Source organism: Ascochyta rabiei, chromosome 22, assembly GCF_004011695.2.
Source record: "Ascochyta rabiei chromosome 22, complete sequence".
Classification (NCBI taxonomy): Eukaryota; Fungi; Ascomycota; class Dothideomycetes; order Pleosporales; family Didymellaceae; genus Ascochyta; species Ascochyta rabiei.
The window spans coordinates 797928-821013 of record NC_082426.1 but is presented as its reverse complement, the minus strand read 5'-3'; the positions used below and the strand labels follow the sequence as shown (position 1 = coordinate 821013).

The 23086-nt window shown below is 54.6% G+C and overlaps 10 protein-coding genes across 10 annotated transcripts, besides 8 other annotated features; 6 read left to right on the top strand and 4 right to left on the bottom strand.

Annotated features, from left to right (window-relative positions):
- Nucleotides 1-31: 31 nt before the first annotated feature.
- EKO05_0011497 (uncharacterized protein) lies at nt 32-1324 on the top strand (the record flags this gene model as incomplete). Its single annotated transcript, XM_038944368.2, has 2 exons — nt 32-266; nt 315-1324. The coding sequence occupies 2 exons, from the start codon at nt 32-34 to the stop codon at nt 1322-1324; spliced, it is 1245 nt and encodes a 414-aa protein (XP_038792680.2).
- An 802-nt stretch (nt 1325-2126) lies between these two features.
- Nucleotides 2127-2957, top strand: EKO05_0011496 (uncharacterized protein; the record flags this gene model as incomplete). Its single annotated transcript, XM_038944366.1, has 2 exons — nt 2127-2220; nt 2272-2957. 2 exons carry the CDS (start codon nt 2127-2129, stop codon nt 2955-2957), a joined length of 780 nt encoding a protein of 259 aa, XP_038792679.1.
- A 927-nt stretch (nt 2958-3884) lies between these two features.
- On the bottom strand, nt 3885-4889 carry EKO05_0011495 (5'-hydroxyaverantin dehydrogenase; the record flags this gene model as incomplete). Its single annotated transcript, XM_038947573.2, has 1 exon — nt 3885-4889. The coding sequence occupies one exon, from the start codon at nt 4887-4889 to the stop codon at nt 3885-3887; it is 1005 nt and encodes a 334-aa protein (XP_038792678.2).
- A 309-nt stretch (nt 4890-5198) lies between these two features.
- EKO05_0011494 (uncharacterized protein) lies at nt 5199-6605 on the bottom strand (the record flags this gene model as incomplete). Its single annotated transcript, XM_038947572.1, has 1 exon — nt 5199-6605. One exon carries the CDS (start codon nt 6603-6605, stop codon nt 5199-5201), a length of 1407 nt encoding a protein of 468 aa, XP_038792677.1.
- Nucleotides 6606-7140: 535 nt separating this feature from the next.
- Nucleotides 7141-8620, top strand: EKO05_0011493 (Acid phosphatase; the record flags this gene model as incomplete). The annotated part of the gene is made up of 2 exons (XM_038944478.2): nt 7141-7252; nt 7299-8620. The coding sequence occupies 2 exons, from the start codon at nt 7141-7143 to the stop codon at nt 8618-8620; spliced, it is 1434 nt and encodes a 477-aa protein (XP_038792676.2).
- Nucleotides 8621-8792: 172 nt separating this feature from the next.
- Nucleotides 8793-9097: a mobile genetic element.
- Nucleotides 8910-8957: a tandem repeat.
- A 600-nt stretch (nt 9098-9697) lies between the features above and the next one.
- EKO05_0011492 (uncharacterized protein) lies at nt 9698-10015 on the top strand (the record flags this gene model as incomplete). The annotated part of the gene is made up of 1 exon (XM_038947571.1): nt 9698-10015. The coding sequence occupies one exon, from the start codon at nt 9698-9700 to the stop codon at nt 10013-10015; it is 318 nt and encodes a 105-aa protein (XP_038792675.1).
- A 3320-nt stretch (nt 10016-13335) lies between these two features.
- EKO05_0011491 (peptide transporter ptr2) lies at nt 13336-15148 on the top strand (the record flags this gene model as incomplete). The annotated part of the gene is made up of 3 exons (XM_038944437.1): nt 13336-13397; nt 13444-13598; nt 13644-15148. The coding sequence occupies 3 exons, from the start codon at nt 13336-13338 to the stop codon at nt 15146-15148; spliced, it is 1722 nt and encodes a 573-aa protein (XP_038792673.1).
- A 206-nt stretch (nt 15149-15354) lies between these two features.
- Nucleotides 15355-15397: a tandem repeat.
- Nucleotides 15398-15514: 117 nt separating this feature from the next.
- EKO05_0011490 (uncharacterized protein) lies at nt 15515-16981 on the bottom strand (the record flags this gene model as incomplete). Its single annotated transcript, XM_038944356.1, has 2 exons — nt 15515-16334; nt 16506-16981. The coding sequence occupies 2 exons, from the start codon at nt 16979-16981 to the stop codon at nt 15515-15517; spliced, it is 1296 nt and encodes a 431-aa protein (XP_038792672.1).
- Nucleotides 15955-15973: a tandem repeat.
- Nucleotides 16982-17223: 242 nt separating the features above from the next.
- Nucleotides 17224-17252: a tandem repeat.
- Nucleotides 17253-17493: 241 nt separating this feature from the next.
- Nucleotides 17494-19245, top strand: EKO05_0011489 (Poly(A)-specific ribonuclease; the record flags this gene model as incomplete). The annotated part of the gene is made up of 1 exon (XM_038947569.1): nt 17494-19245. The coding sequence occupies one exon, from the start codon at nt 17494-17496 to the stop codon at nt 19243-19245; it is 1752 nt and encodes a 583-aa protein (XP_038792671.1).
- A 5-nt stretch (nt 19246-19250) lies between these two features.
- Nucleotides 19251-19283: a tandem repeat.
- A 360-nt stretch (nt 19284-19643) lies between these two features.
- Nucleotides 19644-19672: a tandem repeat.
- Nucleotides 19673-19725: 53 nt separating this feature from the next.
- Nucleotides 19726-19764: a tandem repeat.
- Nucleotides 19765-20425: 661 nt separating this feature from the next.
- EKO05_0011488 (uncharacterized protein) lies at nt 20426-22219 on the bottom strand (the record flags this gene model as incomplete). Its single annotated transcript, XM_038944413.1, has 4 exons — nt 20426-21529; nt 21579-21879; nt 21925-22072; nt 22123-22219. The coding sequence occupies 4 exons, from the start codon at nt 22217-22219 to the stop codon at nt 20426-20428; spliced, it is 1650 nt and encodes a 549-aa protein (XP_038792670.1).
- Nucleotides 22220-23086: the final 867 nt, after the last annotated feature.

Here is a 23086-nt window from a genome sequence, read left to right as displayed (position 1 = left end):
ACAGGTTGATTGGATGGGAACTGTGGTCCTTATGATCAAGACACAGATTGGGTTGGGCGTGCTATCTATCCCATCTGCTTTCGATGCCCTTGGTCTCGTTCTTGGTGTAATCTGTCTGCTCGGAATTGGTGGCATGATCACCTGGGGTAACCACGTCGTTGGTGCATTCAAGCGCAACCACCTCAAAGTCTACAGTATTGTGGACGTTGGTGAGATGTTGGGTGGAAAGATTGTCAAAGAGTTTATGACCCTTGCCTTCATGCTGTGTAAGTGTTGGTCAGACGGGACACGAACGTAGTGCTAACGATGGCTAGGGTGGATATGTCTCGCAGCTGCTGGTTTCTCGATTATCTCCACCGTCTTCAACGCCTTGTCTCTCCACGGAGCCTGCACTGCTGTGTTCGTTGCCGTAGCCGCGGTCATCGGTTTCCTGACTGGCTCCATTCGAACACTGGGGAAGATCTCGTGGCTTGCATGGATTGGTGTGATTTCCATCATCACCGCTCTGCTGACATTGACAATCGCCGTTGGCCTTCAGGACCGCCCAGCCGAAGCGCCCCAGACCGGACCTTACGTCTCCAACTACAAACTGATCCGAAACCCTACCTTCAATGAGGGTATGGGAGCCATTAACTCTTTCGTCTTCGCGTACGCCGGCACTCCGGCCTTCTTCGCCATCATCTCTGAGATGCGCGACCCTGCCATGTACAACAAGGCCATTTACACCTGCCAGGCCACCATGACTGGTATCTACGTCCTCGTCGGTGTCGTTGTCTACTACTTTTGCGGCACGTTCGTCTCCTCTCCCGCTCTTGGATCCGCCCGCTCCCTCCTCAAGCGTGTATGCTACGGTCTCGTTCTTCCTTGCCTCATTGTCTTGACTTGCCTCGTCACCTACTACCCTAATAAATACGTCTTTCTGCGCGCACTCAAGGGCTCCAAGCACCTCGTTTCCAACTCCAGGATCCACTGGACAACATGGTTGTCTTGCACGCTTAGAGTCACAATTGTTGCGTACATCATTTGCTTGGCGGTTCCTAATCTTGGTCCTATTATTTCGCTTGTTGGCGCCTTGCTTGCTACGTTTATGTCTCTGCAGCCTCTTGGAGCTATGTGGCTCTACGACAATTTCAAGCGACCCAACAAGGGCCTAAGGTGGATGGTTGGTGTAGCCTTTGCTTTGTTCGTGATCTCCATCGGTACCTACATTATGGTTGCTGGTTCCTACAGCGCCATTGTTGCTATTATAGCTGATTACAACTCGGGTTCGTCAGGCGCCTGGTCTTGCGCTGACAACTCCAACTCGGCTAGTGGCGGACACTAGACCGATGTGACGGCATTTGATGACACGCATAACGCAGGATGAATGAATATATACCCAGATGAAGCAGAGTCTTGAGATCAATTACACGCCATTTTACCACTACATCTTTGGCATCTCTATTTGCATGATGGTGTGTGCACTGTTTACTCTGCTATCCGGCCACTTCTTCACTGAGCTTGCTTAAGTGATTGCAAGCGTTCCGATCAGATTGATTTTGTTGGAAACACACGAGTCGTTGTGTAGGTTTCCCTGTAGGAGCAGCAAGCTTGGTTGTTCTGACAACATGGTTGTCTAAGCACTGTTGTTTCTTTACCGACAACTTGGCAAAAACAAAAGAGACTGTTGCTCAGCAAGTACGAGTAATGGTCGGGACTCATATAATATGGCGCTTTCCTCGGTTGATTCTCGAAAGCGACCTTCTCAACAGCCGTTCTTGAATGCAAAATGATCCAGACACAGGGTGCTTTTTGCCTTTTGCTCGGATCTAGGGCCCCTGCAGGGAGGACCCCTGACTACTTCAACGTACTGTGGATTATGGATGTGGATGCTCTTTCACTCACGGAATACATGCGGTGAGCATGCACAATGAAGCACTCGTTTCACGTCAACAACGCATTTACTTGAACTCGCCCCGCATAAGTTAAAAATCTTCTACGCGTATAGTCTTTTATACAACGAGCGCTCGCACAGTCACATCGTCCACACCACTGTAAATTCACCAACAGACTTTCCTTCTGGAAGTAAGTACACAAGATTTCCTTGGTGAAGATTTCATATCTGACAGCACAAGGTTACCTACAACATGTCCTGGTTCACTACGTTCCCCAAAGCTGCGAATCCTGGTCAGGATGTTACCGAGGCACCACCTACGACCGTGCTCGAGGGTCGCAATGAAGGTATTTCTCTGAAAAATTGGAGATACTGTTGAAGAAGCTAATAGTGATCAGATGCAAGCGTTACAGCTCCAGTCATTGCAACGAAGAGTCTGATGGACCTTCCGCTCGAAATCCGGGAGATGATCTGGCACCTGGCGCTGGAAAACGAGCGACATGTGCCTATGATTCTACATGGTACTTCCAAGGTCACATACCGCTACTTCAAAGACCCAGTTAGCCTCCAAGGGTATCGTCGGCACACATATCAAGACTACCCACCGTTCTTGCCCGCCATCTGTCGACTTTCGGCTTACACGCGCGCAGAAACCATTAAAATTTTCCTACGGGGCACAACGTTCGGGTCTTCTTCTACCGCTGACAACGAATGCCTCACAGGGTTTCTTGGCTCAGTTCCTGGGGGGTTCGCGTCAATACGCGGATTGTATTTCGACTGCTTTGGTCTGTCACTCAAGACCCCGCGGAAAACGGATCTGGAGCTGGCAGTCCGTTGCACATGTCTTCGAGAGCTGACGCTGCTCATGCACGAATATGTGCTGGCTAGGAGCTCAGCGCAAGATATATACACGGACTACAATTTCAACAGGCTGCTCGATTCTGGAAGCGTTGGTAAAGTATCCATCATCACTGTTAGCTACTGCGAAGCGGCTGTTACGGAGCAGGCTGCTCGGGACCTGGCATTTCTAATCGAGGACGGGTTTCGTAGCCGTGGTCGCACTGTACAAGTGACCGTCAACTAAGCATTTGCTTTTCGTAGAGTTAATACAAAGATCTTACAATAGTTTGTGTCTTTAGGTCTCTCCCCGTTTGTGACTTTTCGCTCCGAATAATGGAAACAAAATTCTTTGAGCTGCCCCTCGTCCTGCTACCTAGTGCAATATGAAATATGCCCTTGGAACACAATTAATGGAATAAATACATTGCTGTACAAAGCGCATCTTAACTTCTCCTACTGGTTAGGTGTCGCTACTTTGTGTGCCAGGCTTTGTTCATAGTGTAATCGGATTGCTCAACCGTCAACTCGTCACTGGATCACGGCGCAAACATGGATGGTTGTTTCAATCACGCAGCTACCAGATGATTGTATTCATGACAAATGGACTGTATGTCTGTTACCCTATGAGCCAGCTATAAGTAAGCCCACATCCACTACTCTTCAGCACAGCCACTTCGTCAATCTGACTTTCTTCTTCTATATGTGTATTATCATCACGTGAGAAAATCGGGCCACTCCGAATGGGATCTTGAAGTCATGTTTCGGTAACCAACATGACCTGTCCAGGCCCTGGTCTCTGATCCGGGAGACCAGACTGCTGCGGGACTGATTGCAAGAATAAAGGACGAGTTCCTGGCTATGGACCGCTACGTCGATGTCGAAGCCATCAAAGCTTAGCCATACACAACTGTCGCGGCACGGCCAGCGCTTCGCAATGTAACCCTATATACGTTGGCCGAACCCCGGGTACATTTACTCTTTTTCACGATCGCTCTTAGGTCCAATGTTACACCAATAGATTATTTAGATGAGTGTTTGCATTTCTCCATTAGAAGTCAAAACATGTTAAGCTGCAGTCAGCTAGCCCGTTTATGAATAAGAGCGATAAAAGCAAATATTGAAGAAGTATTGTACATGTCATTACACGTGGTCTTCGTGATAAATAGTACGCTCACTTAGTGACGCCCTTGAACCCACCAACCTCCATCCCAGTCACGCTATCCTGCCTCATCAATTCGTCGCTCTGCTTTTCTGTCGCAGGCGACACTGCGGCTACAATATCAAGCATGTATTGTTGCATTCTTTGTCCCGCAAAGCCACCCTCAAGGTCATCGCCCAGGTCGTGGACGCCTTGCGGGAAGATGCCAGCCGCGCGTCCATGAGCATTCTCATCAGCGCTGAAGTACATGACTGCCTGCACAACACCGGCGAGTTGCGCATGACCCATCGTCTTCATCATAGCGCCGGCCTCGCTAGCCAGAAAGTCTTCTTGCGCTGTCATTGCCGTAGGAATAAACCACGGCGCTGCAAGGTTGACACGCACAGGAGGGTTCGCCGCAGCAGCGCGGTCTCGTATGCCATAGAACAGTCCGCGAATGCCAAACTTTGACATGCTGTACGTTGCACTAGACGGGAAGCCGACATAGCCTGCAAGCGAGGCAATGAGAACGATTGACGGCGCGAAGGAGGCGTCTCGAGGTAGCCGGAAATAGTGAAGGGCGAGGTAACAAGAGTAGTACACGCCTCGAAGATTTACATCCACAGTGCTGTAGCCGGGCTCGGGTGGCTCGCTGTTGAGATCTGGTGCGTCTATGGGTATCATGTCGAAGAGGTTTTGTTCGGCGCAAATGCCTGCGTTTGGGACTACGACGTCAATCTTGCCCCCACCAAAGGCTATAGCCTTTCTGAATATCTCCGCTTGCGACGTGTAGGAAGTCACATCGCCATGCACGAATTGGACCTGAAGACCCTTCGATGTCAGCTTGCGCGCCGCAGCCTCTCCAGTCTCAGAACGAATGTCAGATATCGTAACAATCGCTCCCGCCTCGGCTAGTTGGGTGGCACATGCCAGGCCAATGCCCCTCGCAGCACCGGTGATCAGCACGGATCGATTGTTGAGGGTCGAAAGGTCCGGGCTCTGGCTGAAGTCAAGTGATGTCGACTTTATAGGAATCATCTTAGGCGCAGACATTATATAGCGGTGACTGTCGATGCATGGGAGTTAGTGGGGTCTTGTGATTTATATGCTCATGCCTCGCCCTCTTGGTCTTCTGGTTACACTTGCAGAGGAGAGTCAGAGCGGTACCCCAATCTGACTGTTCCAACGCGTTTGCTCACTCTGTGGGGCATCTTTAGTGGAGCTGCGGCTACGGATGCGGGGTAATATGTTCCCCAGCCGGGTAGTACCGAGGTGTCCAGCTAGAAGTCCGCATCGTCGTAATCTAGTCATTGTTGAGTGCAAAGTGGTCGAAAGAACGAGCAGCCTTCATCCAAGCGTAAATGACCAATTCCACTCCCGCAGTACGTCTTCCCAGCATCTTCGTGTCCCACCCTCCAGCTTTGGTCGCCAAACTTCCTTGAGCACCTTTTGGACACTGTCGATGTTCTCGTATCTGTTGCGCTCGGAAATGTCCTTTAACCTCTTCGTGCACTTTTCGATAGCTACGTCGTCATCTAGCTCAGCGCCAGCCATGAAAATGGGGTAGAGCAAACTTGACTCTGCAGGGCTACCGGCCGGAATTCTTACGATAAACTCCATAGCACGGGAAGCACAATCTGGAACGAGTCCTATATGTGCTTTTGAATTGCGGTAAAGCTGGATCAGCGCGGCAAGTCGGTACGATTCAGCCAGCGCTATCAAGTCGAGGGCAACCGGAAGATCCACCCCTGAAGAAAACGGGCTTTCGTAAGTCCAGGTCTGAATACCGTTTTCGATCGCGTTGAACGTTGCCTCGGTTAGCTGCGGGAAAGCTGGATCCGGGTTGACGACGTATTGTATTTTGCTGATGAGATCGCACAGCTGGTACGCGATACCCATCAGCGGGTCGATCGTCAAAGGCATGGCCAGATTGCACATGGGTAGCAGGTCGTGTTCGTAAGGAGGCCCTGGGGGGGCTGCTGAGACTTGTGACATGACCGAGGCCATTGCATAATGATAAGTGAAGTGTCGATGCAAGGAGTCGACCTCGATACAATCGACAATACTCTGCTCCGGAGACAACGTGTCCAGTATCTTGCGTACGCACTTGAGCTGCTGGATCCACGTGGTGCTCTTGTTGCCCTTCAGGGCTTCCAGTCCCACCAGGAGCAGGATGATGGCAATAACCTGGTAAGTGTCCCGTAGCGGCTGGCCCGTGGGCGACAGGCGATCCTTGATGAACCCACTGCATTTTCGTTGATGGCGCAGAGACACAGCTCGAAGATGTTCCTCGCGATCCTTATCGTCGGTGCGCCGTGCGAGCTGGGCTGACGACAAAGCAAGAATGGCGTCCAGCATACCATCGATTTGAAAGGCCCATGGCATGTAGAGTGAAGTGTAAAAACTGGTCGGTGTTGTCGCTACTGACACGCTGGGCACAAATTTCTCAATGTAGTACTGCAGCAGATGCTGCCGTTCAGCTCCAGCTTCGCCGGGGAGCATATCCCAGCAACCGAGCGAGGGCGGCAAGCTCTCGACAACCTCGCTCTCAGGACTCGAACTCGAACTCGAGTTGGAGGCAGCATCCTGGATGAGTCTTCGCTGCGCCTGCCACTCGCAAGAGAGGTTCAGTCGTGTGCAATTCTCGCATTGCGGACGCCGGTTATCGCAGCGTTTCCGCCGGGCCCGGCAGGTCAAGCATCCTGTCCGGGAACGTGGGGCGAATTTTCGCTGGCGTGGCTTGGGCTCAACCATATTCGGCAGGCAACTGGAAACCCTCTTTCCGGAACTGGTCGGCTAGTCAATTATCCATGGGCGAGAATGCATGCATCACCACATGGGTGTAATTGGCGAACGTGGTGGTGAAGGAGTCAGTGTTCCGTAGGCGAAGACGCGGCTTCCTTCAGATGCCGATAAGCGCACGTGGCATGGACAATCGGCCCTTCTGGAAGGGGTCTTTACTCCGAAGTTCACTCAGCCTCACCGTCGTGCTTCTGAGGTCTAACACGAGCGTTTGTGAGAACAAGGCGCGATGGAGGACTCACCCGCTGCAACAACTTGGCCGCTGAAGTCGGTGGTACGAGGCGACGACTCCCTCACGCGGTGAGGCCCACGTGTTCGAGCGGCCCCACAAATGCCCCGGCCACCAGCTGCCTGCTTGGGAAACATTGCCAAAGCTCATCTCCGAGCGCTCATCACTGGAGTCGCTGGGTATGTGAGATGGGTATAAGATGATTGAAGGTGTCGAATTGCTGTGTCGCGCCACCCGAGATTGCAGAATACCCCCTACATGATGGGACGCTTCACCACGGTTCTCGCCGCCGTTTCGGCCATGACCACTGCCGTAGCTGACGACTTCAACATCCTGCAGCATGTTGGAGGCAACGGACAATGGTTTGCCGGTATGATGCATTGAATCAACCCAATATGCAGCTGACAGGCTTGCAGGACCTGAAGTGACTGGCATCTCGCCCAAGGTACCTGCTGGATGTAAAGTTGAGCTCGCAGCCTTCTTCTCTCGCCACGGCAGCCGCTACCCTGACAATGGAGCTTACAATGAATGGACCGACTTGTATGATCGCGTTCAGGCGGCCTCCAACCTTACTGTCAGTGACAAGAGCCTCGACTTTCTCAAAACGTGGAAGCCAGTGCTCTCAGACCCCTCGAACCAGATCAGTCAGCTGTCACCTACTGGATACAAGGAGCTCACTGAGATGGGTACCACATGGCGTCTTCGCTACCCTGATCTGTACGACTACAACACGCCCTTCACCATGTGGGCAAACTACTATAAGTCGGGACCGCGAGTTCGTGACAGCGCACGTCTCTTTTCTCAGGGCTTCCTTGGCCCAAATGCGACTGCGCTGGGTACCATTTATGCGTTGAACAGCAGCGACCCCACGTCTTGGATGAATTCGCTAGCTACCAGCGACCTGTGCAAGGCTTACAACGACGAAGGTGGCAGCCCGCACAAGGATGTATGGGACAACATCTACCTTCCTCCAATCCGCGCTCGTCTCAATGCCAAAATTCAGGGCGGCTTCAACTTTACCCAGTGGGACGTCTCCATCATTCCCTACCTCTGTGGTTTCGAGACACAGATCACTGGGCGCCGGAGCCCTTTCTGCGACATTTACACCGAAAAAGAAGTCCTCCAGTACGAGTACGCTCAGGACCTGCGCTACTGGTATGGCAATGGTCCGGGATCTGATATCGAGAAATACAATATGCTGCCAGTGATCGAAGGTCTGGTCCAGCGCTTCGTCGACGGGCCGAATGCAACATACGAGAATGGCAACTCGACGTTCGTGCCGCCGAAGATCATTGCGTCTTTTTCAAACGACGGCCAGATCAACCAGATTGTTGCGGGTATTGGCGTCTTCGACAACGAGCCTCAGCTCCCTGCCAACAGGACTCTGCCGAACCGTAAGTTCAGGGCGAGCCGTCTTGTGCCTATGCGCGGTACTGTCGCATTCGAGCGTTTGACCTGCCCTGCTGCCGCTAATGGATATGCTACGAACAATTCGACAAGCGAAGCGTTTATGCGCATTCGCCTGAATGAGGTCGTGTACCCGGTCGTCAACTGCACAAGTGGTCCTGGCTCATCGTGCCCGCTGTCTCAGTACCAGAACATCATCAAAAGCAAGATCGATGCGGTCGGTGACTTTACGAAAATCTGCAACACGACGGACTCGAGCTTTGCAGCAAGACCCGCGTCTACGTTCTTCACCGATAACACGTTGCCGTTTCAGCGAGTCGTGAAGCCTTGAAGAATTTAGTAGGAAAGATATACATAGTTTCGTTCATGCTAAATCAAAAATGACATGTTCTTGCAGATTTTTCAGTATCACGAGCGTGGAAGACTGGTTATGATAGGTCTTTGGCGTTTGTAAGCGATGTCGCACTCGGCGTTCGTCGACGTGATATCGGAATAATTTCAGGACACGCTTGAGCTGACCAACGCTAAGAGCTTAACCTTGCCTTGGCAGCTCCAACTAACCAACTTATTTAGAAGATAATTTAAATAATTATGCTAGGATTATGTTTATAACAAAATTGTAGGGTTAGAGTTAGTTTAAGGTTAGGGTTAACTTAAGGTTAGGGTTATCTAGAATCTATTACATTTTATTATTATAGAGTACAGCAGCTGCAAAGATTTTAATTTTAGTGTTCTTACATGTTGCTTGGACCAAGTTAGTAAGTTAGTGGTTAGGTCAGCTTTAGCGTTGGTCAGCTCAAGTGTATCCTCGAATAGTTTGACATGCACAGGGCGTCCCCACATCGAACACCGGATGTGTCAAAGCGCAGGGCGTGCTCCATGCCCACTTAGTACGGCTGGCACATTCCACACAGGAACCAGCATTGACTGACCTCATCAAGTGCGTGACTCACCGTTGATCTTTGTAATCTCTCAAATTTACCACTTGCATGGTAACAGCCGCTTACTGAGGACCAGCGACCTTTCCCGTTGCGGATGGCTGCTCTCACTGCCCATTGGCTACACCGCGAGCTCAATTATGGCGTCAACACTAACGATTGACATGTACAAGGCGCAGGGCGCACACGGATGACAAGTCGTGATCTAACGCCTTCGCAGAAGAGTCACGATGCCGGTACCGATGCGGTTCAACAAACATGAATGTGCAATCAGTATAAAGGCAGCTCATCCTTCTTTGCAAGGGAGCACACCAAAGTACAACCATCCGCATTCCCAAAACCCAAACACCGTACCCCCGGATTTACTCACCAAGACAACAACTTCAAAAATCAACCAACTGCCACGTCGACTTCATATCTGAAACCCCAGCAGCTCGAGTCATCTTGAGTCTACTACCACGCCCATCGCAATGTCGACAACAACATCCACAGCGACAACCCCACGCTCTTCCATCGACATCGCAAAGTCCAACTTCAACATCTCCACATCTTCCATTACATCGCAGTCGAGCCGAAAGCTGAAGATGGGCGAGCTGTGGCAGTCCATCAAGCGCCACGCCCATGAACACCACAAGAGCGTCAACGCAGCCTATGCGATCTTTCACGGGCCGGGTCATGAGAGGATGGTGGCGCTAGGACAGGAGCATATGCAGGGGGAGACGCAAGGGAGGAGTGGCAGGCATGGGGAGGTGTGGGTGTATGAGAGGGGTGTTTACGGGCGGTTGTGAGAGGAGAACACAGGCATATCAGGCGTAGGAAATGGATGTGGTGTCGGGCGTTCTTGTTACATTGATTGGTGGTCCGTTATACCAAACTTCATCGTTCATCAGGTTGCTCTTCTAGTCCCCGCGAGCAAGGATTGGAATGTTCTTGTCCACGTCTCTGATCAGATCTGGAACCCAAGAATGACCATCCGTCTCCCTTTTCCAGCAGAACGTCAAGCTCAGACATCCATCACCGCCTGTGACAGCACTAACGCTGATCGGCGCGCTGGTGTGATTCATGCTCTAGCTGAACGTCATTCGCCCAATCCTCCACTTCCCTTGCCATCCATCATCTGCACCTAAACGCTTGCGCCAGACGCCGAGATTGGACATCTCCGCAGATGCGGGACGAGGTTTGGCAATTTGGGAGAGGAAAAACGCAGGCATATCAGACACGGATTTGAGAAGTGCTATGGGGTTATCAGCACCTTTTTTCTTGACTTCTTTGGTGAGGCTGTCTTTTATCTCCCGGGCTTGCTCCCACAGAGTCTCGAGATGTGCACTGCTTTCACCCTCCAGCTGTATTACGAGCGGTGTAGTGTGAGTGAAGCTCACGTTGGTAATGGCGTTGGCCATTCGGCCTGCAGGGCATTTAAGAGACGGACGGAGAGAGGCGGGCATGTCGATTTTGATCTCCTTCCGTTCGCTCCTGTTTTCAATTTGTACATATGCAGGAATTCCAGCAGCAATAAGGGCGCCGAGGGCTGCTGTTACGCTGGTGCTTTTGGACCAGCACCTGGCGGCGAAGGCTTCTGTAGTTGAGATTGGGATGACAAGCCTACGATGTTCAGATTTGGTTGGTGTCGCTTCTACTGGAACCAGCCCACCAGTCCACAAATGGGGTGACCTCTGCGCGAAATAAAAAGGAAGTACAGAACCGGCTACCGCGCGGAGAAAGAATGGCCACGAAATCGTCATGGGATGTATTTCTTCAAGAGGCAGCGAGAGTGGTGTATCAGGGCTCGACACAATATAGTCAACATTTTGGTTGGTTGAGGCGGCGTTCAATCCCCCCAGAAAGCTCTCGTCCCAGAAGTGTCCTTGAAGTTACGGTTGTGCTGCTGGTGCAACAATTTATCGAGTTCCGAGTCATATTTATCGTCTGAATAGACTGCTGACTTGCGAATGTGAAATTCAACACAAATGCGAATATCCACCTCCTCCAGACGCCCAAAATACAAGTCGGGACAAGACTTGTCTTCGTGAACAGGAATAGCGCTGAGGTTTGGATATCTAGCAATGACATGGTGCAGAGCGACAAATACAGAGCTTTCGAGAGAAGCCCCTGACGTTGACGATGCTGTATACGTTGCGGTCAGCCCGACGTTGTTGTAGAAGCCTAAATGGTGCTTGGCAGTGCTGTAGGTTTCGAGTCGGCCGCAAGTACGTAGTTTCTCTAATGTTGTTGTATGCATCGTTTAGTTCGCGACGGATGAAACGGACTTGTCCATTCAGTGATTGAAGGTTTGCACAAGTACCGATGGTTCAGGTCGTCGAAATGTTGCCTGGCGTGCAGTCTCACATAGGCAATGACTCGTAGGTGGATCTTGCGCGACTCAGGACATCGGTTGAAGCAGCCGTACCGAACTTGCGGGTTGTTCTTGCCGTCGACAGGCGGGTCGATTTGATTGACACATCCTGACTACTGATGGATTGCTGAAAAGAATATGTGACTCGGTCTCAAACCGGGAGTCCACCATCTTGTCGACCACGGTGATGAAAAACGCCAGGTTGCAGTGTCAAAGAGAACGACATGATTGATTGTCAAAGTAGATTTGCAACAGCAGCTTGGGTTTAAGATATATTTTTCATTCGTTTGACTGTGGCAAGCACGGGATCCGTCGTGTCGGAGCAGTCCAGCTGCACTCTGACGATAAGACATTCCAGTAACCCGGTAGTAACGACTACGTCAAGCACGTGTCGAGGGATGGTCTCAAGACTCTGCGAATGAAATACCCAATGCCTTCGCCCTTGGTTTGTCGAACTTGGACCAGCTCTGGGTTACAGAAAGATTGAAACAACAAGTCTCATGGGCCTTTTGATCCAGGATACGATGAGGGGACCCTCCGAACAGCAGCGTTACAACGGTCGGCTGTGCGACTGGTATACCAGCAATATGTTCTCGTTTCAGCCGCGCACTGATCGGTAGATCTGTGCAACCTTCGATGGCTTTCTTAGGAGCTGCTACATATGCAGGTAGACCATGAGGCTGAGATAGACAGCTAGGTTGTTTGGAGTGGATCTGCAAGGCCGTCAGATCTGGTCATGCGTGAGAGGTGAAACTTGTGGGACGGACATGTGGATAAGCGATGGTGGTGATGACGCGAGTGACTAGCGCGTCTAGCGTTCTTTCCCCAGCTGGCACCCTTCAGCCTCCATCCCAGACCGCCAAAACACATACTTACCTGGTACTTGGTATGCAGCTCGCCTTCCTCACGGCGAGATGCGTTACACGTGTGACCTGCGAGGCGTCTACTCGCGGACTGACCCATCACGAAGCGTATCTTCCAGTCGATCTCGACTCAATCAGGTTCTGCAGTAGCTCTCCTGCAAGACCTCCTAGCCCATGCACTGCAGTCGAAGCTCAGCTGGCCGTGAAGGTCTAGGGCCATGAGGCGTTGTCCAAGGATGCGACCGGATCGATGCCGTAACCCGTTGGCTGTCGATTGCCCACGCGCAGCTGAAATAGCCCGCGTAGGTTTGCTCAAATCTAATTCACGGGGCGTCCGCTTCAAGCAGCACTGCAGGCCCGGCATGGCTCGCTTTTCCCCAGCGCCTCCCCAGCCCATACGCCTGGTCGGGGGCAGTCTTTTGGATGTGTGCACGCATGCTGGCCATTCAGAGCCACATCTTCACGTAATAGGGCTGGCCGACAGGCCTGGGCGCAGCAGAAACGGCACTCGTGCAACGCGGGCGCTGTCGATAACGGAAATGCCTAGCTGGGCACATGCGTTGCACGCCATATTGGGTGGTATCCGTTACCCGTCTGCTGTGTGGAGTCTTGAACGCTTGTTGCAGCGCACAGGAACAGCATCAACACACTTTCGTTGCACTAATTCGGAAGCGCCGCATCGAAAGCAGACTCTCGTTACAGTTTCGACACAGCCATCGACCTGACAATTTGTCTGACGCATGCAAAAACAAGTGTGCCTGTATACTTAACGCAGGCCACGGCATTTGTTTTTGGTTTTGCATTTCCAGGCTTCTTGATATCAAACCTTAAGTACTGTTGCGACAAACTTGTATCCTTGGTGGTCACTGGAAACAGCAACTGTCTAGCAATCATGGTTCACAAAGACGGTGCCCGAAAGGCAACATGTTCACCAAACACTACATCCTACTGCGAGTATGTTTAGTGTACACCTGTAATGCTCGACAGCTAACACTACCAGGGAGTCAGCCACGACAAGTGCAAGATCATCGAGAACTTTCTTCGACATCAGCGACATGCGGCGCGTTCGAGACGACATGCCGTGGCAGCTGTGGGTGGTCGCGTTCATTGCGTTCTGGGAGCGAGCGGCGTTCTGGGGCATCACCGGGCCGTGGCGTGAGTAGTGTGTACCGGTTTTGATTCGTAGCTAATGTGTGTCAGAAAACTACATGCAGCATCCTCCGCATTATGAGAAGGGCCAGACACCAGGAGCGCTCGGTCTTGGCCAGTCAATGGCGACGCGGATATACTGTGCTTTCTACATTCTGTACTACACGACGCCCACCTTATTTGCCATTCTGGCGGACAGCTGGCTGGGCCACTTCACGACGTTGGTCATCAGCGTGGTCATCTATTGCCTTGGATGTGCCGCTTTGACTGTGAGCTCAATACCCAGCCAGCTGGACAGGGGCTGGGGACTGCCAGGCCTCGTCATTGCAATGGCGTTGATTGCCCTGGGAGGCGGCGGCTTCCGCGCTATTATGGCGCCTTTCATCGCGGACCAGTATACGGAAGAGAAGACGACCATCAAGACACTCAAATCTGGCGAGGAGGTCGTCACGGACCGCCAGCTGACGCTGCAGTACATCTACAACCTGTACTTCTGGGTAGGCAACCTGGGATCTCTGTCGTGGTTCGTGACTGTCTACCTCGAATTGCACACGGGGTTCACGCCGGCGTACGCTCTCTGTCTCGGGTTCATGGTGGTTGCGGCGATAATGCTCGTCCTCGGACAGAAATGGTACATTAGGACGCCACACGAAGGCAACGTCTTGCCGGCAGCCATCCGGATCGTCACCTGCGCCGGTCGACATGGATTCAAGATGGCCCACGCTCAGCCCGAGTACCAGCTTGAACACCGTCAACATGTCGTCTCGTGGAGCGGCCAGCTGGTGGGCGAGGTCACTCGGGGTCTGCAAGCCTGCCGCGTTCTCGTTGCGTTTGTTATCTTCTACGTCTGCTTCGACCAGATGCAGAACAACCTGATCTCGCAGGCGGCCGAGATGGAAACGCACGGCACACCAAACGACCTCGTCCCGGCGATGAACCAAGTCGGCTGCATCGTCTTCGCCCCGCTGATCCAGGAAGTCCTGTACCCGTTTCTGCACCGCCGACGCATCTACCTGCGGCCCGTGACGCGCATCTCCATCGGCTTCTGCTTCGTTGCAGCCTCCATGCTCTACGCAACCCTATTGCAGCACTTCATCTACGCTTCGCCGTCGGCCAAAGTCAACGTCTGGATCCAAGCGCCGTTGTACTTCCTCCTCGCCATCGGCGAAGTCTTCGCCATGGTCACCGCGATGGAGTACGCGTACGAGCACTCGCCCAAAGCCATGAAAGCCATTGTGCAGGCCGCGAGTCTGCTCATCGCGGGCGTTGGGTCCGCCGTCGCCATGGCGCTGACACCCGCTGCGCACGATCCGCTGATGGTCGGCTTCTACGCGTCGCTCACGGGCGCCATGGTGCTGACGACTGTCGTCTTTCATGTCGTCTTTCGCCACTACGATAGGCCTGTGGAAGCGAAGGACGGAGACGTGGATGGCGAGACAGTGGTGGAGACGGGGCTGCTTGGACCGTCTCGACCCGCGCCGGCCGTACAGGTGGGTGGTGTTGAGACGGTGAAGACAGCGGCTGAGGTCGAAGTGAGGAGTGTTGGAGAGTGTTGAAGAGTTGATTTGTTTTCTTTTGCGTCTGTACATGGTCTCGTCTGTACATTTGTTTTCTTTTCTGTACATACATGCATGCATGGCACGGCGTTGCATTACATAGGACGGCGTTTCCGAAGTTTGTATTTTGCAGAGGTAGAAAAAGCGGGACGGGCATTCTATCATCGATATCCACGACTCTTTCAAACACCGGGCAAATTTACTCGAGAAGAGAAGAAAAAGAAGAGGAAGAAGAAGAAGAAGAAGAAGTCGTCATGTCTCAGTACCAGCCGGTTGTGCATGCAACGGAATTAATTCAGTGAATTGAAGAGAATGGTACTACCGCCTTGCCCTCCCCCACCCTCTCAAGTGACGGGCATTCAGAAACTAAATATAGCTCACCTTCACCCCCATGCCCACTGTGCGCCGCACTTTGTCGAGGGCCTGGCGCAGCAGCCGCATGATGCGCTCGCGCAGGTCGCGCTTCCCGACGGCCAGGGCAAAGGCGAGCAGGAAGAGCAGGGTGCGCAGGAGGGCGAGGGGGTTGGTGGTCAGTTGGCGGGCCGAGTCGGCTATGGCTTTTTGCAGGGCGGCGAAGGAACGGCTGACGCGGGCGGACAGGCCGGGGGGCGGGGCGGCGGGCTTCTTGGCGGGGGTGCGGCTCGTCCTCGACGGCTGGGACGGCGGTGCTGGGGGCTTGGACTGCCGCGGGCGCTCGTCTGTGGCGCGCGGCTGGCGTCTGTTTTCTTCGTCGCGCTTGCGGCGCTCGTCGTCGGCGCGGGCCTGCTCCTGGCGACGGGCCTCGGTCTCGCGGCGGCGCTCTTCCAGCTGCTCCTGCTGCTGCTGGCGTAGCCTCTCCTCGCGGGCCTCGCTGTCGTCCTTTTCCTCCTTGAGCGAGTGCAGGGCCAGCAGGAAGGCCTCTTTGCGCTCGTCGTCGAGGACCTCGCTCATGGTGACGAACTCGCGGGCGTAGTCCCACTCATCGTTGCGCGGGAGGACGTGCAGAGTGTAGAGCTCGAGCAGCTTGACGCGCGTGTTGAGGTCGCGCGGCGTGTCGGTGCCCGTGTGCGACTTGCGGCGCTGCAGCGAGGGCGACGAGAGGTGCGAGGCGATGTCGAAGGTGGGGTTGGCGGTGGCGGAGAGGTAGGTCTCGAGGCGGGATTGGTTGAGGCGCTGCGAGGGCGAGTGCGTGAGGAGGAGGGTGGACCTATGCGTGTTAGTGGATGCATGCTGGCTGTGGAGGCTGTGGAGGCTGTGGAGGCTGTGAAGGGTGTAAAGGGTGTGAAGGATGTGAAGGCTGTGAAGGCTGTAGAGGCTGTAGAGGCTGTAGAGGCTGTAAAGGCTGTAAAGGCTGTGGAGGCTGTCAAGGGCGGCCTACAGGTTGACGACGACCTCAGCATCCACGTCCCCCTCGACGCCCGCGTATCCGTCGCGCACCACGTCGTCCCACACGCTGCCATCACGGCACTTTGCGACCAGCTGCTTCCACCGCGCGCTGCCAAACGCGTGCTTGCCCTCGTCGGCCCCCAGCTCGACGACGCTGTTGAGGAAGGTCAGGTAGAAGCTCCACACCTTGACCCGCGTGCCACGTGAGGCTGTTGCGACGGGCGCATAGGATGCATGCAGCTTGCTCGCCGAGTCGCCGGCATGGTCCGAGTCGGTCGTGTCTCCAGGCGCGGTGATGATGGGCTCGATGGTCGACAGCGCCTCGGGCAGGCGTCGCGTGAGGAACAGCTGCGCGGCCTGGCGGTATGCTTTGGCGATCTGCGACGACTGCTGCCGCGACGCCGACAGCGAGCTGATGGAAGACGAAAGGTATCGGGACCCGCTGATGTCTTCGTAGAGCGCCGCCATGTCTTCTTTGCTCTCTCGCTTCTGCTTCTCTTGTCTCTCGTTTCTGCTTCTTGGCTCTATCTCTTCTGCTTCTTCTGCCTTCCCGCTCAATGGCACGCCGCGAGGTGAGGTCGCTGCATTCCTGCCGCTGTCAACAACCTCGGCACCAGCCTCACCGCTCGCTTGGCAGCCGACGCATCTCCTCGAGCACGTGAACCATCTTCACTGCAGCTGCACACACTGTCAACACGCATTGCCAGAAGCATTGCCACGCACTGCCACGCACTGCCACGCGCTACAAAACACGCGCAGCAGACACGCACTGCAAACACGCACTGCAAACACGCACTACAAACACGCACTGCAAACACGCACAGCAAACACAGCAAACACGCACTGCAAACATTGTGCACGGCTGGACATCTCGCTTGATCATGAGCTAACAATCAATTACTCACTGAACCTGATAGTCGTCGTTTGCCACCCCTCATTGATAGATACAACGCTCCCTTGATACTTCAATACTTCACAGCATGGAAGTGGACGCCCCCTCGTTCCCCCACCACCTGCTCGCCCTGCTCATCCACATCTCCGAGGCCGACTTCGTCTCCTTTGACCTCGAGCTGTCCGGCATCCCCTCACATCTACCCAGCAAGAAACCCCGCGCTGGACGACTCACCCTTGAAGACCGCTATGCTGAGACCAAGGAAGGCGCCGACCGCTACCAGATCCTTCAGGTCGGCCTGACATGTGCCAAGTTCGACTACGTCGCCAACCAGTACGTCCTGCGGCCCTTCAACATCAACCTCAGCCCCCTGCTCGACGAGCGCCTGGACTTTGAGCGTGAGATCAGCTTCCAGAGCGGCGCGTGCACCTTCCTGCTCGGCTGCGGATTCGACCTTGGCGCGCCATTTGCAAAGGGCGTGCAGTATCTGTCTCGAGAGGAAGCCGTGCGGGCAAAGCGCCTGGCCTACGACCGCATCGACAAGAAAAACCCCATCTCGGACCTGCAGCTCAAGGACACCGATACTGAGTCCCTCGATTTTGTGCGGCGCTGTCGTGACGCCATCACCGCATGGCAGAAAACCACCTCCTCCAGTCTGGAAATCACCTCGTCCACTGGCTCGCCAATTGCAGCATCCACCTTCACGATCTCGCGGTTCGAGAAGAGGCTCGTCCACCAGCTGGTCCGCGCAGAGTTCCCCAACGCCGTCGCCATTGGCCGGAATGACTGCATACGGATCCTGCCCTTCGACGCTGAGCGCGAGGCCGACAACACGCGGCGCATCAAGAGCCGTGTTAAAGAGCAGATCGCCCGCCAGACAGGTTTCCGCTGGATCTTCGAGGCGCTGGTCGGGGGAGAAGTCAACCCGGACCTCCTCTACATCACCCGGGGCAGTGCCGGCGTCGACGGGAGAGACCGCTTTGACCGCGCGCTAGCCAGGCTCAAGACGAAGCAGCCGGTGCTGGTGGGCCATAACATGTTTACTGATGTTGTGTATCTGTACCGCACGTTCGTCGGTCCGCTGCCCGACACGCTCGCCGGCTTCAACGACGCGCTGCACGAGCTGTTCCCTAAGATCATCGACACAAAGTACCTCGCCACACATGCAGAAGGCGATCTGAACGCGAGCCCTACTCTGGAGGAGATTGCCAAGGGCCTGCAGGACCAGCCGCTGCCGAGCATCGTCACGCACGAGGAGCATGGGAAGTACAACGACATGGAGGCCTTCCACGAGGCTGGGTACGACAGCCTCCTCACAGCGACGATCATGTTAAGGCTAGCGGCGAAGCTGGGCTCTGAGAGGAAGACCGACGAACCAAGGCCACCGCTGCAGCGCGAGGCCTCAGAGGGCGGTATTAGACTGCCAACCCCCGCAGACGACTTCATCATCGACGGCCGTGAGAAAATCCAGCACCCCGTCAGAGTGCCCCCCACGTCTGCAACAAACGGCAAGAAGAAGCGCAGCAAGAGCAAGAAGGCTGCAGCAACGACAAAGTTCGAGACCAAAAACCTCTTCGACAACCTCAAAGCGCTGTCCATGGACGACCAAACCAGCTCCTCCGACGAAGAAGCAGAGCCCACCGCGAACGGTCACTGGGCTGACGAAGTCTTCGTCCAGGACAAGACGGGCTGGGTGCCGGTCAAGAAGATGACCCGGCAGAAGCTGGAGCTGATACCGCCCTTCGACGACGCCTTCTGGGCCACCTTCGGCAACAAGCTAAGGGTGTTTGGCACAGAGGAGCGCGAGATGCGGATAGCAGGCTGGCCGAAGCGAGTGTAATACATAAAGAAAAGAAAGAAAAAAAAAGAAAAAAAAAATTTGATGCACTACCGCACGCACGCAAACCAATCGCAGATCTTGAACTCCACGTCCTCTATCTCGATCCAGGCTAACCTCTAGAATCTATTCGCCTTCTCACGAATGAACTAATCAACCCTCTCCCTTTTACATTCCCTACCTTTTTTCTTTCTCTTCTGTAATTTCTCAACTTTGTATTATACCTTCTCTAGCATCTTTTTATCATCTTTTTATTATTACTTAATCTTCCCATCCCTCTATATAGTATATACTACCACCTTTTTCCCTCTATAACATTTCAACATTTCAAATTTACCACCTCTCTTTCTTTATGGCGATTCCTCACCTTTCTCGTTTCTCTTTTCTAGTATTTTTTTCATTATAGTTATATATATATGCATAAATATATTTTAATGGCTTCTTCATTTCCCATCCCTCCCCAACATCCGCCACTGCCCTTTCCTCTCTCTCTCTCTCTCTCTCTCTCTCTCTCTCTCTCTCGCATCCAACATCGCCGCCCTTCTCCCTCCCCTCCCGCTGAAGGTTCAACGGCACTGTACTCCAAGCGACGACGACACGACGGGGAAGATGGCTGTGTGGATTTCCATTCGATGACGAATGTGATTCACGGGTGTGGTTTCATTGTCTCTGATGTTTGATGTGGGGTGTCTTGCTCGCTCTCTGGTGTATGCGCAGTGTGGTCTGGGCGATCGGGGCACGCATCTGGTGCTCTGGGGTAGTCAAGGACAGTAGCAGCTATTTCTCAGTGGCTGGGCTAGAGGCAGGAGGTAGGTCTTTAGCGCAAGGCATGCGTGTACGGTGTTGGCGGGAATTGGGTTGTAGTCGGTGGGCTACTTGTCGTTGTGCAGCTTCTCCTCGCCAGTATAGGGAGTACGTCTTCGATTTTGATCAATGTGGAATTTGGATCCGAAATTCATCTTGGTTCTGTTGGCGCCTCTTATCTCTATTGAATATAGACCCTTCCTGGTGGTACGGGTGCTACGCATCTATGCAAGCACCAAGAGCAAAAGCAGAAACAACTTCTTGCAAGAGCTCAGAAGACCATCTTTCAAAAAGCCACCAAATGTAAAATCAACCAAACGCCTGACCCGGGATATCATATGCATCATCCACACGCATGCCAGTAAATCAAAGCACCGCCCTATATCCACCCCGAAGACTGATTGCCAGAGCGCTGAGCGGGTTTTGTCGCGCCCGCAAACATGTCCCACTCGGTGCCCGGCCGTGCAGGGCCCTCCTCCTGGTAGTATCGTGGTCGCCCGTAGTAGCTGCTCTCTGCGCCGGCGTGGTAGGTGGTGTCCTGCTGCTCAAAGTCCTGGAACCTGCCGTCACCGTGTGCCTGCGAGACTACGCCGTATTCCTGTCCTGGGGTCGGCGCTTGCGGAAGGCGGTCTGGATTGGGCAGACTTCCGACGGTAGCTGCCCCGGGTCCGTACGCGCTGTCGTACGAGCTTGAGCCCTGATGCAGATACGGGTTAGCTTGCGTGTCACTCAGGAGGCCTGTAGTGTCTGAGTCGCCAGACCCTTCGCTCTTCTTGGGTGCGTTGACAGGCTCGCCGTTGCCTGCAAACGTGGGGCCGGTGTAGCTCGTGTTTGTGGCGACCGGCCCGAGCTTGGTCTGGTACGAGGGGTCGTTCTCGCGGTGTCGCGCGCCGTGGAAGAGCCAGCGGAAGCCGCGGCCGCAGGCCTTGATGATATCCCAGGGGTTCAGCGCATCCAGCAGGGCGCGTGCGGGTCCGTTTGCGTATTTCGTTGGCTGTGCCGAGTACCCATCAATGCCTGTGTCCAGCGGGCTCTGGCGGCGGAGATCGTAGGGCTTCCAGGGGAAGGCGAAGAGATGGAGCACGGCGAAGATGGCCATCTCAACGCAGGTCAGCATGGACGGGATGCCGATGCGCAGGTCAGGTCCGGCGATGTGCTCCGTGGCCTTCAGCGGCCCGTTATCCGCGGTCAGGAGCGAGATGATCCAGCTCTGCCAGAAGCAGAAGAAGATGACGAGCTTGATGCACAGCACCTTGAGGAAGGGACGGTGGGCGGCCAGGTCGTCTTTCAGCTGAATGTAGAACTGCACGACGCAGTACATGGCGATGGTGACGGAGACGGCCTCGAAGCCAGCCACCCAGATGTAGGCATAGCGGGGGTCCTTGGAGCTCGAGCAGTAGCGGCCCTGGGTCTGTGCGACGACGGCGACGACGGTGAAGAAAGGGCGGATGAAGCAGTACTGGAAGATGCTGATCCACACCACCTGCGTCTGTCAGCCAGGGCACGAGGCAGAGCGGTGGGTGGGTACGTACATTGAACCACGTCAGCCCGCTCCTCGGCCGCCTCAGCCAGCCCTTGTCCTCTCCGCCCGAGCACTTTTGCATCCAGGTGATTGGCCAGACCCAGTTCCTGGGCTGGACGTTCCTGAAGTACTCTTTCTGGTCGTGCAGGTTCGGGGCGATGTAGTGGCACATGAGGGTGAAGAAGCTGGCAATGGCAAAGGCTTCGTAGCAGTCGCGCAGGACCTCAAAGTAGATGGCTTTCTTGTAGTAGAGGTAGCTGAGGAACGAGACGACGGCGTAGACGGGGATCATGACGAGGATGCGGATGATGCTGGGGCGGTTAGTGGCGGCGACGGGCTATGGGCGGGCGACGTACTGCTTCTGCTCGTACGGCTTCAAGTAGTGCGTTGCATGCCGTAGGATGAGGAAGAAGGCAATGACGACTGCGATTGCGCCGAAGGTGGCGGAGATGATGAGGCCGAAGTGGTGGAACGTGAGCGCCTTCCACAGCGGCTTCTCGCTAACTGTGCCGGTCAGTGTGTAGCAGGCCAGAGTCGTGGTGTGTGCTGCTCACTCGTCTCGTGCTCGAGGGCGTCGCTCTTGCACTCTGCTCGTCTACTGAGGTGCGGCAGGTCGAGTTGCCGGGCGCGCAGCCACGAGTGTCCGTCCATGGCGCGTCGAGCGAGGGCTGAGCATCGGTCGTGGGCGGAGATTGGCGGAGATTGGCGGCACGGCGAGGGATGTGTGGGTGCAGGTGGGCGTGCGTGGGTGCAGGTGGGCGTGCGTGGGTGCAGGTGGGCGTGCGTGGGTGCAGGTGGGCGTGCGTGGGTGCAGGTGGGCGTGCGTGGGTGCAGGTGGGCGTGCGTGGATGGATGCAGTCGGGCGCGGCTGCTATGTTGGTTGGGGTGTTGGTTGGGGTGTTGATTGGGGTGTTGATTGGGGTGTTGATTGGGGTGTTGAGTGGGGGGTGCGAGCGGTCAGAGGCGCCATGGGGGGGGGGGGCAGCATCAGGGAGTCCAGAGACGTCGCCCCGGGCGGTGCAATCCTTTTGAGTGCTGCGCGCCGGTTAGGAATGAGCGTTTCAGCCGGCCCGCAGCCTGACGACGATTCACGGTAGCGCCCTGCCGGTCCCTGCATGGCGGGTCAGCCCTGCGTCGTGGCGTCTCAGCGCAATGCTTAGCCGCCGTTGTCACTCGGCGCCGCCAACCACCAGTGTCGGTCACGCAGTTGCGTCTCGCGCCTGCTCACAACGCATGGTGCCTCCATGCCCTTTCGAAACCGAACCAGGATACCTTCGCCGAGTTCAACGTCGTTTCAAGTTTCAACTACTCGCGACGCTGATGCACTGCACAGCCGTCGTGCCCCACCTCAGTCGACGTCAGGTACGTGCACTACGCACTACACGACATCATTGACTCGCTAGTCTTCAGGGACGTCCTCTGGCAAATTCTCAGGCGCAGGCATGAGGTTCGAAGTGGTGATAGACTTGGTGAACTAATATCGATGGACTGGCGTTGTTCAAGACTCTACTGCTAGCA